Below are 20,720 nucleotides of genomic sequence, written 5' to 3' on the forward strand. Positions count from 1 at the left end.
TTGCAGTCAGCTGAGATCTGGCCACTGCACTCCAGCCTGGGTGACAGAGTGAGACTCCGTCTCAAAAAAAAAAAAAAAAAAAAAAAAAAAAAAAAAAAAAAAAAAGTGATGTGCCCCACCCTCACTGGTCTCATATCTTTGAAAAAGCTACACATCCAGATGAGGACAGAGCACAGCCTGTTGCTTTTCTGAATTGGAAGACCTGCTGCTCCCTCGGCCGTGGGGCCCAGGCATGGAGGTCTTCTGGTCCTGTCTGCAGAAGCTGCTCGGCTGCCATTGCCTGCTCCAGACCAGGCACCCAGGTCTTAGGCTTCAGCCCATTTATTGCTTTCTGCTTCTCTCTTGTTTGGATCTAGAGAGATATATATCTTGCTTTGGAGCCCTGCTGTTTCTTTTTGCTTTTTTGAATATATATTTTCTGTGTGTTTGGAGAAGAAATAGTTCATCAAAGCAAAAACTTTTAGCACTATTCTGACCTGAACTCTTTAATTCTCTTTATGGAAGAGTTTTTTTTTTTTTAAAGAGTAGGAGTTAGCTAGATAGAGAAGGCCTTTGAGAGGAAATCGCAGATGAAAGGAAGAGTTTGTGTGAATGCACAGAGACCAGAATAAGAAGCTTTTTGGAAATGCAAAACACTTTGGTATGACAGTAGCAAAGAAGGCATATAGGGAGAGGGGCAGCCAAAAACCTAGAGGGTAGGAGCAGTGTGACGCAGAAGGCTTTTGTGCCTCCCACAGCCCAACAACTGCCACTTCTCTAAAACACACAGGGAAGACCCGAAGAACCGCACACTGAAGAAGAGGAAGAAGACAAAAGCAAACATAATAACACTATAGAGAACATCACAGATTTCAAAACATAATCACATCAATTAAATAAGGTGAATAGTGCTGATGTCATCACGGCCATTCAAGAAACAAGAAAACTGAGACTCAAGGAGTTTGAGTGATGAACTAGAATTGAAACCCTAATCCTCCTTTGCCTAGTCTCTTGTTCTTTTTGTCAGTTACAATTCAGAATGTGTATACATACAGCAGAAAGACTGCCCACCATGAACATACCTTAGCCAAGGCAATAAAATAAAAAACAGTTTGCATAGAAACACGTTTTTTGGTGAACTCCTTGAATCCACTTTTGTGTCTCTTCCTCTACTTGTCTCTCATTCTATGTCTAGAATTGAAATCCATATAATCCATTATACTTGTTTACTTTATGATGCAAAAGGCTGAAAAGGCTCAATGTTCTAGCTACTCTTTCAAAATTGGCATTTTCACTAGAACAAATAAAATAAATTTCAACAGTACAAGTTCTGAGTGATACTAGCCTATAGAGGGTTTACATTTGAGCAAAAGCTCCTCACCAATGTTCTCCAAGTCACAGGACCTAGACGATTTTGTGTTCCTACACGTCAGGATTAACCTGCCTTAGTAATAGTGAAGATTTGAACCTAATTAACTTATAATGAACTCAATTATAAGTGCTTCTAATTAGAAGTTAGTAGCTCTCTTAACTAAATGACTTACTAAAGTTTTATATGTAGTTCTGTTAATGGTCACCCATTTACTCAACAAATACTCCAATTTAATAGGTTACTAAATTTACTATAACATGAAAATATTATTTAAGGGCTGACGTATAGCTAGAAAATGTAATCTCCCCCCAGCTTCTATAACTGAAGAAATGTAATTATTGATCAATCAACACTTATTTCTGAAATTCAATAACACTAACTTACTAAAAAAGCAGAATAATAAAGAAGCTAAGACCAGTTCTTTCAGATCACAAACTTAACCTAATTTTGCTGAATTTGTACTTCATTGTTCTTTCTATTATCTGATATCAACTCAAGTTCTATTTGAGTAATTATAGAGTTATCTTTCCTCCCTCAAAGGATAGTTTTAAAAACCTATATTCTCATACTCCTAGTATGTCTATACCATCCCTAAAAACTGCTTTTATAATTCTTACATCTCTGGGCAAGTGGAGAGGGAGGTTTTTAGTAACTTCACTTAGTAAGATGTTTCCATTGTCATAAGAGAGCAATTTGAAAGCTTCCACTTAAAGTATGTCTTCTCCCTATTTTCTCATCCATACTACAAAGAGAAATGTGACTTTAATTCAATTGTAAGTCATGAGCTTTTATTATTCCTCCATGTTCTTAAAGAGTAATAAATACTATGTTCCTCCCCTATAATGATAGAAAAATCCAATTCCTAAAGGTTTACCTTTAAGCAAAGTTTTAATCACTGCTGCCATTTTCCTCTGATATTAATGGACAACAATCCAACCCAGAACTAAATTGGAGTTTAGCAAATTTATGTTCATCATATAATACTTTGGTATAAGTTTATAAGAGCATATTTCAGACTGAAAATGATTCACCTAAATATCTTGGGTGGGAAAAGTGAGTATAAATAGTGGTGACCTGTGTTTGTTATTCTTCCAGGTTTTCAGGGTGTGGGATATACAAACTCTTTCACTATTACAAGTCTTCCATGACAGCCAGGGAGGGCCAGGAGACATGCAGATTTACTCTATGATATATGATGCCAATCACGGCATGCTTATTACGGGTAAGTGTATACAATTAATGCCAAATGAAACTCATGTCTTGATTTTTAACCTTTTTTAAACTAGCACTGGAGCACTAACTAGAAGAAAAACAAAACTTGAAGGGTAATTTATAAAACCATGATTCATGACAGTAGATATTTAATTCAATTCTGCTCTTTCCTATATATTTCTGTGGCTGGGTGAATGAAATGTGTAACTGCACTTTTCTGAAAATACCAGGCTGGTTATTGCTTTAAGTTCTTGAACCTAGGAAGAAAGTTCTATTTGAGTAATTCTATAGTTATCTGTCCTCCCTGAAAGGATAGTTTTAATAATCTGAAAATACCAGGTTATTGCTTTAAGTTCTTGGACCTAGGAAGAAAGGCCTGGGTTAAGCAAAGAAGTGGGATATATATAACTTGTTGCTATGTAGAGGGCAAATCCAGCCCCCACACCCAGCTCTGTTTTGACTCTGAAGCAGGAATATGATCCTATCTTACAGTGGCTGCACCAGTGTGCCGAGTCAATGCCCCTTTTCTGCAGCGAGGAAATTTGGGCCCATGCCACTCTAATAACGAGTCATTACTCAGTAGGAAAAGTGCTGACACCTTCACCAGCCTTTGCCTCTTGAGGAAGACCAATGGAGAGTGAGGATGGAGTCCCAATGCTGATGCCGACAGATTTGTTGCTGATTTTTCTTGTAGCCTCTTAGAAAGTCATGCCTACTAAAGAAACAAGGAGCCCTGCTAGACATCTAGGGAGCACTTTTTATATCCATACCTTTATGCTTCAGGATAAAAATGAATTATATTAATAGTAGGTCCTCCTTCTAGAACACAAAACTAGAGTGAGTTTCCTAAGCATTTTCCCACTGGCCACCTGCTCTGAGTTCCTGTGGGATTAATTAAGGCAGGGAAGAGGTTGGTGCTGTCTCTGCTGATGGAGAATGTAATTATTTTTGACATTCAGTGTTTTTATTTCCTGTATTAGGAGTGAACTAGCACTTCATACTTGATAAAGAACTTTCCACATTATAAAACAGGACTTAGTTTTAGTTTAAACACCTATTCTCTGTTTTACCTCCTCTAAAAGGAACATACTAATGACTATAAGTAAATTTTCTCTCTTAGTGCCCCAATTTGCATGTTTGATTACTAGGCTTAGCATTCCCATCCCATTTATCATCATAGTCACTAAGGATTCAAATAGTAAGGCAAAGAAAAAGAAGACAGAAAAATCAAGATTTCTTCCCAACTTTATACCACTGTGATAGTACCTCTGTTTGCAAAAATTTAAAGCTCTGTGTATTGTTTAATCACCAAAATTGCAGACACTTACTGCGACCATGAACTTGACATCAGAATTACATGAAGCTTATGTCTAGGATTTTAATTCATTCTTTGATTCAAATGAAGCAGCCATCAGTCCTCTAAATCCCAATGACAGCAGTACCATGTTCTAGAAATGCTTTGTAGAATATGTCATTGCTACTGTCACTGTTGTTATCGTTATTACTTTTATTAAGACAACCACCATTAGAATCATATATTTTTTCATTTGATCTGTACAGCTACCATATGAGGTAGTAATCATTTTTTCTATTTTATAAATGGTGAAACTGAATCTCAAACAGCCCAACTGACTAGCGGCAGGACACAAGGTTAAAATACTGAGCTGAGATTCAGTATCAGAGCTTCTAACTCTTGGCTCCACATTCTTTCTTGGCACTGGATCATTTCTTTTCTTTTTTTTTTTTCTTTTTTGAGACGGAGTTTCGCTCTGTGGCCCAGGCTGGAGTGCAGTGGCACCATCTCGGCTCACTGCAAGTTCCGCCTCCTGGGTTTACACCATTCTCCTGCCTCAGCCTCCCAGGTAGCTGGGACTAGAGGCGCCTGCCACCAGGCCCGGCTAATTTTTTTGTATTTTTAGTAGAGACGGGGTTTCACCATGTTAGCCAGGATGGTCTCGACATCATTTCTATAGCAGTAGTGTAACTAGCCAAAAAATAGAAGATTGCAAGGTTTCCATAAGCATATCAAGATTTGTTGACATCCATTCTGAATGAAGTCAGTTACTGTTGCTATAATGAAAAGGATCTACCAAAAGGTCCAAGTATAATTTGACTATCTGGTTACCATATTCTGCTCACATTTCCATATTAAGGTATATGAACTGAGAAATACAACCAGATGAGCCATCTCAGTCCGTATTTACACATGAACAGATTTTATCTTAAAATGTAAACATTTCGGAGGGTGTTTAGTAACTCCTGGTGAAACTTCTCCTAAAGTTGAGAATTCTTTGGAGAAACTTAAGAAACTCAATGCAAAATCTGCCTTTTATTAACTTAATCTTTACATCAATAAAATCAGGAAGAAGTTTTAGTTTTGCTTGAGCCATAGGAATGCTCTGAGATTCTTGTTTTTTTAATCTTAATTTTTATTTGTTTGAGATGGAGTCTCACTCTGTCGCCCAGGCTGGAGTGCAGTGGCATGACCTCAGCTCACCGCAACCTCCCTTCCGGGTTCAAGCGATTCTCCTGCCTCAGCCTCTTGAGTAGCTGGGATTACAGGCACCTACCACCACACCTGGCTAATTGAGATTCTTATTAATATTTCTAGACATTACACTAAAACAGAGCCACAGTTAATTTTGACACTTAAATCATACCTAGAAAAATACAAGTAAAGCATATCTGCTCCTCATCTACTTCTACTTTACAGTGGTGATTTAGAAATTAACCTTATTTTATATCGATGTTGCAAGCACTGGCTTGTGATCATTCTCGTTCGTTACACTTAATAAGACCATGTTTACAGAGTGCTTTATCAATTTATTGGTTGAAAGGGGCTCTCTAACAATAAATTCCACCACTAAGTGGAGGCTAACTTTCAGCAGAAAGCTGGTCATCACCATTATTGCTGTGCAACAGATGGAGAGGCACGCTGCAGGCATAATAAAGAAGGAGAGAAGTGGACTATGAAATATACGAAAATGAGGTTCACTAAAAAGGATATCAAGGAAGTCCAAATGGCCTGCGCTTGAAAAATAATCCAGTCCAAAAAGAATGCTTTTCTTCTATGGCTGAATCATATGTGCTTTATCTGTCAAAAATGTTCTAGAATAAATGAAAATATTCTCACCTCATTAAATTTCCTAGGCATTGATGGATATTGCTAATCTCACTGTTTGGCTGTTGCCAAACCCAACTGCTTGGCTGAAACCCTTTGTGATAAGAAACTTCAAATATTGGGTATTTATGAGATTCTTACTTCTGTTCCAGGATCTAGTGTTATGGACATGTATCCTTTGACTAGGATGATACAAGATACCAAACAGGTTCCTCACACTCATGAACGAGAAATCAATGTCATGCTTTACAACAAATATTTTCACCAAGTACTCACTATCTGCTCTGAATCCATAATTAGGGTAAGTACCTATTGGCTTTTCAAGCAGAAAAAAAAGCAACGCAGATACAATTTTCTCTTCTTAAAATAAATCGTTGAGTGATTAAGCAAATGTAGCAGCACATATGACGAGACCCTACATTAGAGTGATTTTTAAGCTTTCATGAGTAGGTGAAAAACAAGCATTTTAATTAAGCCAGTTCAGACTGCTTGCTGTCAACCCACATGCTCCATTGAATAAACATGGCTAGTTTTCACTATCAAAATAGGAATTTTAAAGGAAATATATCAAGGAGATAGAACTAGTCTGCATTTTTATTTTTTTAACGGAGTACGGGAAGAGGATTTATGTTAAGAAGGAAGAGGAATAAATTTATAGGTGTTTACTGTAACCCCTGTAGATTCAGAATACTTGCCAAGAGCTTTAAGTCTCTGTGATCTTATTCAATCTTCACAACAGTTCTCTGTGGACAGATAAAGAGTTTCATTTTAAAGATGAGGAAACTAGGGCTCAGAGAGATCAAGCAACATAGCTGGGATAAGCAGGAGGGCTGGAATATGAACCCAAGTTTTTCTGATGTAAGTACCCATGCCCTTCCTGCCACATTCCTCCAGCCTAGCTGCCAGAGGCATTTGAAGCAGAGCAACTCCATCTTGAATGAGGCTGGGTAAAATGAGGCTGAGACCTACTGGGCTGCATTCCCAGACGGTTAAGTTAAGCATTCTAAGTCACAGGATGAGATCGGAGGTTGGCACAAGACACAGGTCATGAAGACCTTGCAGATAAAACAAGTCGCAGTAAAGCAGCCAGCCAAATCCCACCAAACCCAAGATGGCCATGAGAGTAACCTCTGATCTTCCTCACTGCTACACTCCCACCAGCGTCATGACAGTTTACAAACGCTATGGCAATGTCGGGAAGTTACCCTATATTGTCTAAATAGGGGAGGCATGAATAACTCACCCCTTGTTTAGCATATCATCAAGAAGTAACCATAAAAATGGACAACCAGCAGCCCTAAGGGGTTGTTTATGGAGTAGCCATTCTTTATTCCTTTACTTTTTTCATAAACTTGCTTTTGCGTTACTCTGTGGACTTGCCCTGAATTCTTTCTTGTGTAAGATCCAAGAACCCTTTCTTGGGAGTCTGGATCAGGACCCCTTTCCTGTAACATGGCCATCACAGCATTTCCTAGAGGCCAGGGCTTGTGGCCATGCTAACTGTGTCCATCATTACGACCACTGAGGTCATCTGGCAGTGACGGCTGGAGGTGTGTGCTTCAGGTGTTTGTCCCCTCGTTTCATGCATGCTCTCCAAAAGGAGACGTTTAGACGGGCAGACAGCATTCCTCTAGGGACCCTTCAAATTACCTCTCAGTCTCTGACTTCTGTGATCGTTTGCTGGAGATTTTCTCAAGTGAGAATCTCCTGAGTTCATGGTATTAGTGCATTTCTGGTAATGCCTAAAGAGAGAGGTAGAGGAAAACGAAAACTGAAACCTGTCCTGCTTTCGTGCAATCAGTATTTCGTGCAGTCCCCTCTTATGGGGAAACTGTCATCCCTGTGTGGGATAAAAGAGTGGAAAGGAATACATGAAGGTGAGTTTTCATGCCAGGTTGGTTGGAGAGAGATCACACTGCAGGCCAGGAGATGGGTGACCCCTGAGACCCATTCATGCAATGACCTACATTCCTCTTTCTCCCTTAAGAACCCCATCTATAACCAGGGACACGCAGAAGTTAAAAGTACGGACTCTAGGGCCAGACTGACTTCACTCAAATCCCAGCTCTACCACTTCCTGGCAAGTGGTCCTTCATTGTCTGGCCCCCAGACTATCTCATCAGCTCCATTCCCTCCACACTCCCCCTTTCACCCAGCTACAGTGGCATTCTTTCCATTCCCTGGAGAAAAGATGAACTTTCTCACCCCTGACACTTTGTATATGCTGTCCTCTCTGCCACAATGCCTAGAGTGCAATCATTCTGTGTTGTCGGTTCAGTGCTGGCACGTTATGGCAGTGCAATTTGCATCTGAGCATGGCAACTCCATGAAGGAGAGACTCAGACAGAAAATCTGCAGGTCTAAGGCCTCTACTGTGTTTCCAGAGTGAGATAATGATGACTCTTGAGTCTTGACATGTCTCTAGATTTTCTGATTATACCCATCCTAATTACACAGATGGCCTCCTCTGAGGTCAGTCTCTTTCTCTCTGCCTCTCTCTTTCTCTCTGCATATGTGTCTCTCTCTCCCATTCTCTCTCTTGCTGGGCCCGTGTCTCTAGTCACAACATTCCTAGGAAAAGTCAATGAGCTCTTTCCCCAGGATTCTTCTCTCAGGTCCCATGCTATTAACCACAGATCCTGTCCCATGATCTCTGGCTAACTAGGATGACTGTCACCAGGGAATAAATCCAGTTCGTATTTCTTTTGTCTGCTGAGCTTGCAATTGTTCCATTTCTAACCTTGCTTCAGGCTTACAGTACCAACTGACCACTTCTTCCATGGCCAGGGGCTGCCTGGAATAGAGTCCCTGCCTGTCAGCCCTCCATTTGCAGCAGACACAGTCCGGGAGAGCACAGTAACTATTAAACGCACTTTATCTTTCAGAACTATCTTTGATCAAACCAACACTCAGGGCAGAGTGCTAGGAAATGTGTTAGATGTACAGAGTTCCATCTGTGAGGCTGTTGTGAATATGGTGTAATTCTGATGAGAATTGAAGGGCTTATTCCAAGGGATTATTTGATATTTTTGTTCTTTCCCATAGGTATGGGAACTTGAGACTGGGCTCCAAGTATACCAGATTTTAGACCCTCATGGTTTCAATATTGAAGTGACTTCTGCAGCTGTCGATGAAAGTGGATTCCTTTTTGCCACAGGAGCATATAACGGTCAGACTAACATCCAGAATGTGGCGTCTCTGCTTTAGTGTCCTGAGAATTTCTGCCGAAAACTCTTTCGTTCTTTGGGGTAAAAGGAGAGCATGAAGCAGGCTGGAATATGTCTGGGTGCCAGTGAAATTCCTGTGCCTGGGTGAATAGTGGTAGAGTCCCTTATCTAATAGGCATCAATGTCTTGATATGGATGTTAAAAATGATTCCTCACATTGCATTTACATAGTCGCTTTAACAGTTTGCAGAAGTCTTTCGCATATGACATCTCATCTAATCCGTGTTGCACTGACTCATCCTATTGTTCCACTTTTGGGTACCATCAGCTAAGAGACAGACATCGGATTCAGTGCTTGCTAACAATAGTTTTACCGACAGTAGATTTCTGGACCAGACAAAACATCCAGCCAACTTTTTCACATTACCCCTAGAATCCTATATTGGAGTTGTTCACATGTCTAGCCTTCTTGAGGGCATGTGCCATGCCAAACTTGAGAGGATGCCAGGCCCAGGTTGGGGTGGGCCGTTTGATGTGCCTTACACTATGCAGCACTGGTAGGACTTCCAGGAACTAAAGAGCTACAGACTGCCCTGCCTTTCACCCCACTCACTACGTACTAAATGAAAGAACTGCTCTATCTAGACCATATGACCAATTGCATGCACTACTCCGAATATATTTACCCTAGGCCTACACGCATAAGCCAATTGATGAATTGAGTGAGCATCTTGATGTGTGAAAGTCTGACTTTTTTAAGTGTGAGCAGATGACACCACCATGTGAAATAACATCATGAATACTGAGTCGATGGGGTATGAATAAATGCAACTGCCCTTCACGTGGACCAGTTCTTGAGAAAGCAGTCTTAACTGTTCCATAAGCACACCCTGCACAGACATGAAATGTAGTTGTTGAAATTCTGAGCAATGTACACAATTATTATCAGGCAGAAGCATTAAGCAATTCAATATATGACTGACAATAGTATTGTTTATATGCAAGCAAGCCATATTTTATGTTGTTAGTTCTAGAACCTAGAATTCTTTCAGATATTGAGTTCGTCCTTCTCAAAGGTACATATGTTAAATTTATTTTATTGTGTTTATTTATTTGGAGTCAGAGTCTCACTGTGTTGCCCAGGCTGGTCTCAAACTCCTGGCTTCAAGTGATCCTCCCTCGGCCTCCCGAGTAGCTGGGATTACAGAAGCGAGCCACTGTGCCAGGCCCTCTTGGTTAAACTGACAGAGATCCAGGACACCCTGGGAAGTGAGATTCTCTGACTCCCAGAGAAGTTCAAACCACAAGCCACTGTTCTTCTCTCATTACCACCCATCACCTGGGAAAAGCTGAGGAGTACACCTCCCTGCTCTCTGCTCCACTAAATCTGACTGCGCAAGTCCCAAGGTAGCAGGGAATTTGGACAAGGAGACTGGCCTCTGCATAACCCAGGAATGTATGAGAACACGATAATGTCTTTTAATTGTTTGTGTGACTGTTTTCCTATAATGCCACAGAGTCCTTGAGGGTGGGCACTATGATTATTCATTAAGTACCCCCAGCTCCTACCACAGTGCTGGGTATAGAGGGAGTATTTAATCAACGTTTAATGATGTTGTTAGTGGCCAACAAACAAATACTGGGGGTGTGAGTGTTGCTGATGGGGAGAACCTGGTGTAGGGGAAGGAAAACAGTGCAGTGAAAACACTCTGGGTGTCGAGCAGGATTCGAGCTGAGGGATAAGAAAGGGGGTAGGGTTAAAGGAGGAGAGGAAAAGACCTGTGGTTCACTGGAGTCTGAACCTGAGGTGACCACTATAAGAGCCTATGTGAGAAGAGAATTCTCTCCTCTGAGCAATGACCTAGAAATAGGCATTCCACAACTATACTGTTTATCATCCGTCTGGCCCCTTCTTCCAGGTCCCCCAAAGCAAATGAATGAAGTTAACAATAAAGAAAGTATCTCCATCCATTTGAACTGCTACAATGGAATGCCATAGAGTGGGTGGTATTTAAAAAAGAAAAGTTTATAGCAGATTTATTGATAATAACCAAAAACTGAAAAAAAAAAACCCATTTTTCAACATATGACTGGTTAGACAAACTGCAGTACATCAATACAGTGGAATACTATAGTTATTACAAGTAATACAAAGAAACAAACTAGTTATATTTGCAGCAGTTTGAATGTATCTGAAAGACACTAACAAAAGACAAAAGTCAATCTCATCCATTTCAGTTCTTTTTTTTTTTTTTTTTTTGAGATGGAGTCTTGCTTTGTTGCCTAGGCTGGAATGCAGTGGTGCAGGGTCTCAGCTCACTGAAACCTCTGCCTTCTGGGTTCAAGCGATTCTCCTGCCTCAGCCTTCTGAGTAGCTGGGGCTGCAGGCACCTGCCACCATGCCCGGCTAATTTTTGTATTTTTAGTAGAGACAGGGTTTTGCTATGTTGCCCAGGCTGGTCTCGGAACTCCTGACCTCAAATGATCTGCCCGTTTCGGCATCCCAAAGTGCTGGGATTACAGGCATGAGCCACCATGCCCAGCCAATAACATTCTTGAAATAACAAAATAAAATGTCTTCAAAATGACAAACATTTAGATAAGTAAAACAGCTTACTGATTACCAAATAGTGATGGCGGGGGTTGCGGTGACTATGAAGGTTAACACAGGAAAGTTCCTGTGGATTGATGGAACATTTCTGTATATTGGTTGTGCAAATTTATACACACAGTAAAATTGTGAAGAACTAGACACATACACACAAGAGTGCATGTAAAAAACTGGTAAAATCTGGACAAGGTCTGTCGTCTAGTTAATGGGATTTCTAACGTCAATTTGCTTGTTTTAGGACTATACCGTAGTCACATGGGCTGGAAGCAATGGGGGAAGTTGGGACAAGATACACAGGACTTTACTATTTTTGCAACTTTCTGTTTCTTTTTATGTTTCAAAGTTCAAAACAATGTAGAAGGCTAACAAATTTTGCCAAACACTGAAACACTGATATAAATCTTTAAATGTTTACATTAGTTGAGGTCTCATATGTCATAGATTAATTAAAATGCTTTAAGCACTATCAGAATTGGAGCTGACAGTGTCTCCTTGGTATGTAATAAGATGGAAAGAGTTTTGGGCCCACACTGACATCTAGAAAAAAGCAAGCTGACCTATGAAATCAGAACTTTTCTTGAACCTGTGTGAGAATCGATGTTGCAGGCAAATAGCCTGAAATAGAAGGAAAGACACAGGCACTTCCGGGGAAAGACAGGACACAGTTACTGGCTAACCTAGGGCAGTGATGAGGAGGAAATGGGGCTGGCATTCAGATGGGTGAGAATGTAGTCAGATTTGTAAGAACGGCTGAGATCTGAGTATAGGATAGTATGAGAGTACAGCGCTTCTAAAAGCCAGAAACACAAAGGGAGTGTGCGTCCATTCCCATGCTCCTCACACAGCTCGTCACATGTCACACAGGGCTGGCCTCTCTCACGGTGCAGATCTGGGAGACAGGAACAGCCTACACTGTGGAGCCACAGAAAGTCCCACCAGCATCCGTCTCACCGACAAAGCAAACGCCTAAGCCACTGAGGGAAGGGCGGCAAACCCTCCTGCTGATATTGTAGATGAAGACCTACTGTAAGGGAGACAGAGCTGAGCAAGTTGTTCTCTCCCTCTTGAGGGAGGTAGGAAAACCTCCTGGGCTCAGCCCATTTGACATGCTTTACTACTCAGGGCAGGAGGACTGGGTGTTTTTCAACAACAGAAATCGACTTCTCTCAGTTCTGGAGGCTGGGAAGTTCGAGATCAAGGTGCTGGCAGATCTGGCGTCTGGCAAGGGCCCACCTCCTGGTTTATAAATGGTGCCTTCTCACTGTGTTCTCACATGACAAAGGGGTAAGGCAGATCCTTGGGGCCCATTTTATTACTTACTTTTCTTTTTTCATCTGAGTCACAGCAGGTCTGAATTTGAGGCCTTTTTTATAAAGACACTAATCCCATTCATGAGGGTTCTACCCCCATGACCTAATCATCTCCAAATACCATCATATCGAGGATTAGGTTTCAAACAGAAAGTATAATTTTAAATGTAAGAAAAACACTTGGTCAGGCACGGTGGCTCCCGCCTGTAATCTCAGCACTTTGGGAGGCCGAGGCGGGTGGATCACAATGTCAGGAGATCGAGACCATCATGGCTAACACAGTGAAACCCCGTCCCTACTAAAAACACAAAAAAATTAGCTGGGCGTGGTGGTGGGCACCTGTAGTCCCAGCTACTCGGGAGGCTGAGGCAGGAGAATGGCGTGAACCTGGGAGGCAGAGCTTGCAGTGAGCCCAGACCCTGTGCCACTGCACTCCAGCCTGGGCGACAGAGCGAGACTCCGTCTCAAAAAAAAAAAACCAAAAAAACAAAAAAAGAAAAAAGAAAAACACTCCATACTTTTCTTTCACTTTCTTCCCACATAACCAACAAAACCACTCCAAGCTTGGCAGATTCTTACCGACTGGGATTCCCTCCAACTTTTTATTATCTAATAAGAGCTAACGTCCTAAAACATGTCAGCACATTAAGAAATGTGATAGATTACTGGAATGATCTTTCGCTGTGAATAATAATTGTGGCATGATAGCGAACATTCCTGTGTTCGGGACGGCGTGTTTAGCACACTGAAAAGTGTTGGGAGAGTAAAAACAGAAGAGACTCACTTAAGAGCAAAAGCTTAGTAGGATTAGTAGGAGAGCCTGAGGGTAGATTTCAAAGCGTTGCCTGGTCCTGTTTATTTCTGTTTTTTCAGCCTGTGACAAATCAAGGCATACAGGAATAAATTTCATGCACAGCAAGCCTGGGAAGACTCACCCATCTGAGTAGGGAATAAATATAGGATAAATTGTTGGCAGAAAGCTTTCGATCGGATGAATTTTCTCTGAGCAAAAAGCCAAGCTTTCTCTAAGTCACTTTTACCTACATAGTCTTTTCTCTGTATGCTCAGGAACAGTCAGAATCTGGGACTTTGGCAGTGGGCAGGAGATGAAAGTGTTGCCGGAGGGGAAAGACTGGAAGGAGGAGGAGCACTGCCTACAACGCCTCATTTTCCTCAAAGCCCAAGAAAAACACCAGCAGCTGGTCTTGGCCTTGGAGCGCAACGGGACTATCAAAATGATCCAGGTTTATAATCCCATTTCATATTCGTACTGCAGGTGCCCTTTTTGGGAAAATCAAATGAGTCAGTAGATAATCCCCACCCATGTAACTCCCTTGGTAGCCAGCTGAAGACAGTGTCTATCCTCAACCTTCTCATGATGCTCCTCATTAACTTTGCCCAGGTTCAAGCAAAGAGCAAAAAAGAATCCCTGCCCAGTCACCGCATGCTGCCCATCAGGCTTCCGCTGAAGGGTTAGTCAGGGTCTCCTAAGGCGGGTGTCAAGAAGGTTACATTTAGACTCAGCTGTCACCTCGGACATGCTTTATACCCTCATATGGGAATAATTCACTGGCAGAACTGCTTTCCGGCAGGCTCTGTCCCTTATAACCCATAATGCATTCAGGGATGCTCAAGTCACTTTTCCAGTTTGTCATCAAAATCGCTGTTTATTTTAAGGTTAATGATGCAATCTGCCCAGGGCTGTTTGGGGAGGATTGAGGTAGGCTAATTTATTTTTCCTATGACTCTATTACCACCTCGGAATGCTAATGCCCTCTTCAAATTTATAATGAAGACTAGATCATTTATCCTGGCTATTGAGTGGATCTCACCCCATCACCTCGAACTCAAGGACTCACTGCCTTTATTATTCCCCTTCTGAAAGCTAAGACCAGAAAAAGAAAAGTCTTGAATAGCACAGCAATCATGAAGCACCAGCTTAAGATGACTGATGACCTAAGAACTGGAAAAAAGGAGTAAAAAACTTCCCTGATGTAATATACTCTTCTCTTGTCTGAGCAATCCAAAATGGCACTGTAGAAAGGCATTTCTTAATAATACACTCTAAAACAAAACGAAATGTTGATTTTTGCTTTATAAAGTGCCATTGTTCATCAAGATGCCCTTCCTACCAGACAATGTCTGTTGTCACAAATGCTCCTTTTTGAGGGCTGCAACAAGTAGCATGGAACTATTCACTCACCAAAATTGTTTTTAGTTCTACTGTAGCATTTTTTACTTTGATTATTCTGGTTCTGCATTTAGAACCTGCAGATGGATCTTGGTAAGAACTGAAAACCTCTCTTATTTATATTTGTATTCTTGGCCATGCCCAGAGTAGGTGCTCATTAAGGATGGAAAGAATAAAAAAATAAATAAAGAAAGAACCTCTTCTAAGGTAGACAACAGTAAATTTATGAGCGGTATTTGGAGAACTTTTACCAATGTTGGAGCGGGCAGCTTTATAATATAATGTTGAGAGTGTACTTATTTACCTATTATTATTAATTATTATTATTTACTAAATCTGCCTATTTGAAATAAAATAATTTGATTTAACATACTTATTTTCTAGAATACTTTCATTCATTCATTTTTTCTTTTCTTTTCTTTTTTTTTTTTTTTTTTTTTTTTTTTTTTTGAGACGGAGTCTCGCTCTGTCGCCCAGGCTGGAGTGCAGTGGCCGGATCTCAGCTCACTGCAAGCTCCGCCTCCCGGGTTCACGCCATTCTCCTGCCTCAGCCTCCCGAGTAGCTGGGACTACAGGCGCCCGCCAGGTCGCCCGGCTAGTTTTTTGTATTTTTAGTAGAGACGGGGTTTCACCATGTTAGCCAGGATGGTCTCGATCTCCTGACCTCGTGATCCGCCCGTCTCGGCCTCCCAAAGTGCTGGGATTACAGGCTTGAGCCACCGCGCCCAGCCGCATTCATTTTTTCAATGACCATTTACCAAATATTTACCATGTTCCAGAAGGATATTCCCTTTCACCATGAAATTCATAATTTAATAGGAGTTGCACTGATCCCCCTATTACAAGTGTTGTGAGTGTTTTTACAAAGTGCCTCAGAAGCTTGTGTGGTGGGATGGTTGTCAGACTAATCGGGTAGCCAGGACATTTTTTTTTCCAGCTAAAAACGGAACAAGCTTTATAATAAATTTCTTTCCCTAAATTCCAAACCCCGCTTCTCTGTTTGCACCAGAAACTGGAAGGTGGACAGGTGGAAGTTGGAGCTGAGAGTGGAATGGAGGAAAGATAAACCAAACCTCTATCTTCCTAGACTCCCAGCTGCCTTAAAAACAAAAACAAACAAACAAAAAAGCAAACAACCCCCCACCCCCTACCAAACCAAGAAGCCAAAATCTACTTCAGTAATCAATTCAGTTATTCAGGAAACATTGCTGATGCATTATGAGCTGTATGAGCTGCAAAGGGTCTCCCAAGTATCACGTACTTTTAAGTGTTCAAACAGTCCTTAATGGCTTAAATATAATATCTCTCTTACACTTCTGTTCTTGGTTTTATTTTCTCAAGTCTCAGAAAAACTGCCCGCTCTGGGCACAAATCATGGCCGTGCTGAATATTCTGGGCATGATTTCCTAAGCCATGTAACAAGAGGGCAGACTGTAAATTGACTGGCCTATTAATACAACTTCATAGACAACAAGAGAAGAAAACAAGGATTCTTCTCATCATCTCAGTTTTAAGGGGTTAGAACTACATTCTGCCTATATGAAACCTTTGGCAAATTTGAGAGAAATTTGCCCCCAAGTCATTGTTGACAAAACCATAGGTTGGTGAGAGATTACTGTTCTAACATAATAAACAAAGCACTATGGGGGGGTTCCAGGAAGATGATTAATTGATCTCAAAATCATTCAAATTCTAAAGACCCACTTACTTACCTTCCTTTTATCCACAGTACTTTAGATCTACTCTTATAGCTATATTTGTGTGTCCTTTAAAGTAAATGATCTTTCTTTATGAAGCAATAACATAATAGTGCTCTTAGCATTATATGAACTGCTGTTTTCCTAGATAAATGATTCCTAAAGACGTACCAGCCAATTCCAATATAAGATAAAAGATTTCACCAAGTAGAGATGAAATGTAGAAAATAAGGGTAACTTTTCACAAAGCTACTTTTACTTCTTTTAAATTTTAAGATTGTATCTTTCCTACTGTTTTGTATTCCTGTAGCCTTTCTTTTCATAAAATAATGTTAGTAGAGTTTCCCATCTCCTTCTCCCTCATGTCCTCACTTAGTAAAATTGAATGTGAGTAACTCTAGGTCAATCTTCAAAAGGTGTTTTGTAAATTCTACTGCTCTGTGAATTCAGAAAGTCTGAGAGCCACTGTCATAGGAGATTCTATTGAAACCGGTTAAGAGGTTAAGCCTGTTAAAAACCACTGTCGGGCCGGGTGTGGTGGCTCATGCCTGTGATCTCAGCACTTTGGGAGGCCACGGCAGGAGGATCACTTGAGGCTAGGAGTTTGAGACCAGCCTGGGCAACATAGTGAGATGCCATCTCTACCAAAAAAATATAAAAATTATCCAGGCATGGTGTCACACACATGTAGTCTCAGCTACTTAGGGAGCTGAGGTGGGAGGATTGCTCGATCCTGGGAAGTCAAGGCTGCAGTGAGCCATGATTGCACCAATGCACTCCAGTCTGGGCAACAGAGCAAGACTGCCTCAAAAAGACACAAAAAAACTAAACCACTATCACTAACTCATACCACCAGGTAGGCACATAAATCTAACTAAGCGATTACTCAGTGTAAATACCTGGTCACTCTTGAGATACTGCTGAGATTCATTCCTTCTGTCCCACAATGGCACAAACTCTAAACAAAGACTCCACCAGTATGCAGGAGTACTATTAGCCCATACTTTTAAATTAACATGGATATGAAATAACAGAGGCCTTAAGGCAACACCTAAAATCAAAGTTTAAAAAATGGAAGGACTTTTATCCATCAACTAGCTAAAGTCCTAATTTTGCAAATAAGAAAATTAGGGCCAAAGAAAAATAGGGCCAAAGAAGGTATGTACCTTGCCCGAGGTCCTATAAGAACTAAGACTAGAAACCAGCTGTCTTCACTCCTAGGTCAATATTCTCTCCACTTTTCCATAACTGCTCTTCAACATAGAAAGAGTCCTGTTCTGCAAGCAAAATGATTGACCTTAAAATTTTGACTTTTATTCCCACATAACAATTCAAAAATTAAAAATTAATGGCCTCTCATCAATAATAACCAGTTATAAAATACAAATATGGCCCAGCACGGTGGCTCACGCCTATAATCTCAGCAGTTTGTAAGACAAGTGTGATGCCTCCAGCTTTGTTCTTTTTGCTTAGCATTGTCATGACTGTATGGACTCTTTTTGGTTCCATATGAAATCTAAAGTGGTTGTTTCTAATTCTGTGAAAAAAGTCAATGGTAGCTTGATGGGGATGGCATTGAATCTATAAATTACTTTGGGCAGTATGGCCATTTTCACAATATTGATCTTCCTATCCATGAGCATGGAATGTCTTTCCATTTGTTTGTGTCCTCTCTTATTTCCTTGAGCAGTGGTTTGTAGTTCTCCTTGAAGAGGTCCTTCACATCCCTTGTAAGTTGGATTCCTAGGTATTTTATTCTCTTGGTAGTAATTGTGAATGGGAGTTCACTCATGATTTGGTTCTCTGTTTGTCTGTCGTTGGTGTATAGGAATGTTTGTGATTTTTTAACATTTATTTTGTATCCTGAGACTTTGCTGAAGTTGCTTATCAGCTTAAGGAGTTTTGGGCTGAGACCATGGGGTTTTCTAAATATACAATCGTGTCATCTACAAATAGAGACAATTTGACTTCCTGTCTTCCTATTTGAAAGGGTATTAAAAATTAGTTTTAAAATGTCCCATTTCATACTCATCAGGCAAAACATTAAGAAAATCAAATAATACCAAGTGTTACCAAGAATATGAAGAAAGGGGAACTCTCATCTACTCCTGGTGAGAGTGAACATAGCTAAACACTACCTAGAGAAGTGGTTTGGTGATAGCTAGTAAACTTGAAGATATGCATATCTTATAGTTAGGTAATTTTACCCCAGATATATGCTGTAGAAACTGTGCCGCCTGTCTGTAAAGGAAAGCAGTACCAAATTGGCACTCTGAACATCCGTCAATAGGAGAATGGATAAATATATTGTAGTATGTTTACATAATACCATAAAGCAGTTTAAAATAAATAAACTGGAGTTCCATGAAATAACTTGTATAAATCTCAAAAGCATCCTATTGAGTGAAATAAGAAAGGTGAAGAAGAATCCATATAGTTGGACAGCATTCATAAAATGGCTTAAAGTTTGAAAGCACTATCATATAAATGCAGAACGTATATGTATGTATATGTAGAAATATTAAAACTTTCATGGCTAACATCATATTCACATTACTGGTTACTCTATGGAGGGAAGAAAGAGGAATTATATTAATAAGCAAGGAACAGATGGGGCTGAAGATTTGGCAAAGCTAGATGGTGGATACATCAGTATAGGTTCTATTTTCTCTATCTGTTTAAAACAGTTCAAAATAAAATAATTAATTGAACTTTTCATATACTCACTGGATTTCTATTAAAGGGTAAGGAAGATGATATCTACCTCATGGTGATCTGGGAGCTGCCCGATGTTGTGCCTTTCCTACAAGATGGGAAACATGCTGTGCATCTGAGAATGTCTACTAGAGACAGGAACATGGCTATTCCTTTCCCAGATGTCGAGTTAATAGTTGAGAGGAATGTTTCTCAACCTCCTAATGTAAGTTTCCTCTCTTGGTTTCTTTTTAACTTTTGCTTTTTGTTATGGAAATTTACAAACATATATAAAGGTACAGAAAATAATACAAAGAGCTTCTATGTGTTATCGCTCAGCTTCAAAAATTTTCTGTGTATGGCCAAACTTATTCTTTATTCCCAGCTCTTCACCATGACCACCACCAATGGATTTTTTTTTTTTTTTTTTTGAGACCGGGTCCTGCTCTGTTGCCCATGCTAAAGTGCAGTAGTATGATCATAGTTCACTGTAGACCCCAACACCTGGGCTCAAGTGTCCCTCCTGCCTCAGCCCCCCAAAACGCTGGGATTATAGGCATAACACACCGTGTCTGGCCCACCAATGGATTCTGAAGCAAATCTCAAACATTATGTCATTTCATCCCTTTATATTTCAGTATATATGTCTAAACAATAATGACTATTTCAAAAATAATACCATTATTTTCTAAAATATATTAAAAATAATTTGTAAGAAGTTGTTAATCTCATCACATATTCATTCAGTGTTCAAATTTTCCAGATATCCTCATAATTTCTTTCTTATAATTGGTTTCAACAACCAAGATCCAAACAAGGTCTATTTGTTGCATTTGGTTGGAAAAATCTGTTAAATATCTTTTTTTTCTCTCTCCTTGCAATTTATGTCCTGAAGAAACTGGACAGTTGACGCCACAGTTTTCCACTTTCTGGATTTTGCTGATTGCACCCTCGTGGTGTTATTTAAGAAATTCCGCTGTACTTCCTGCAATCTGGTAGTTAATCTGGTGGCTTAATTGATTACAACATGGAATTTTTTTTTTTTTTTTTTTAAGCAAGACTCCTTCATAGGTGCTGTCCTGTATTCCATCAAGATTCTCATAATGACCAGTTGTCTTTTTCTTTGTATCTTAGCAGTCATTGATGATCATTACCTAGGTCTATTATTTTCATTCAAAGTTGCCATGCTGCCTTTCTGCTTCATTTACTACTGGAACGCGTCTTTAAAGAAAACCTCTCCTTTATCAAATATTTGGTTACACTGAGGTACAGTTTATATAGAAAAGCAAACTAACTGATGTTTTGCTCCTTATATTTATCAGTTTTAAAGTGAATAGGTTTCCTAGCATCTTCCAAAGGTGGTCCG

General features: G+C 40.2%; 1 protein-coding gene across 1 annotated transcript in view; it reads left to right on the forward strand.

Annotated features, from left to right (window-relative positions):
* WDR64 (WD repeat domain 64) overlaps positions 1-20,720 on the forward strand; it is a 156,673-nt gene that overhangs the window by 84,809 nt on the left and 51,144 nt on the right. The window contains exons 11-15 of the mRNA XM_030936130.1: positions 2,447-2,573; positions 5,837-5,985; positions 8,730-8,853; positions 13,841-14,016; positions 19,404-19,580. Of these exons, the coding sequence (XP_030791990.1) occupies positions 2,447-2,573; positions 5,837-5,985; positions 8,730-8,853; positions 13,841-14,016; positions 19,404-19,580 (753 nt within the window). The remainder of the gene's footprint in view (positions 1-2,446; positions 2,574-5,836; positions 5,986-8,729; positions 8,854-13,840; positions 14,017-19,403; positions 19,581-20,720) is intronic.

Source organism: Rhinopithecus roxellana, chromosome 8 (genome assembly GCF_007565055.1).
Source record: "Rhinopithecus roxellana isolate Shanxi Qingling chromosome 8, ASM756505v1, whole genome shotgun sequence".
NCBI classification, from domain to species: Eukaryota; Metazoa; Chordata; class Mammalia; order Primates; family Cercopithecidae; genus Rhinopithecus; species Rhinopithecus roxellana.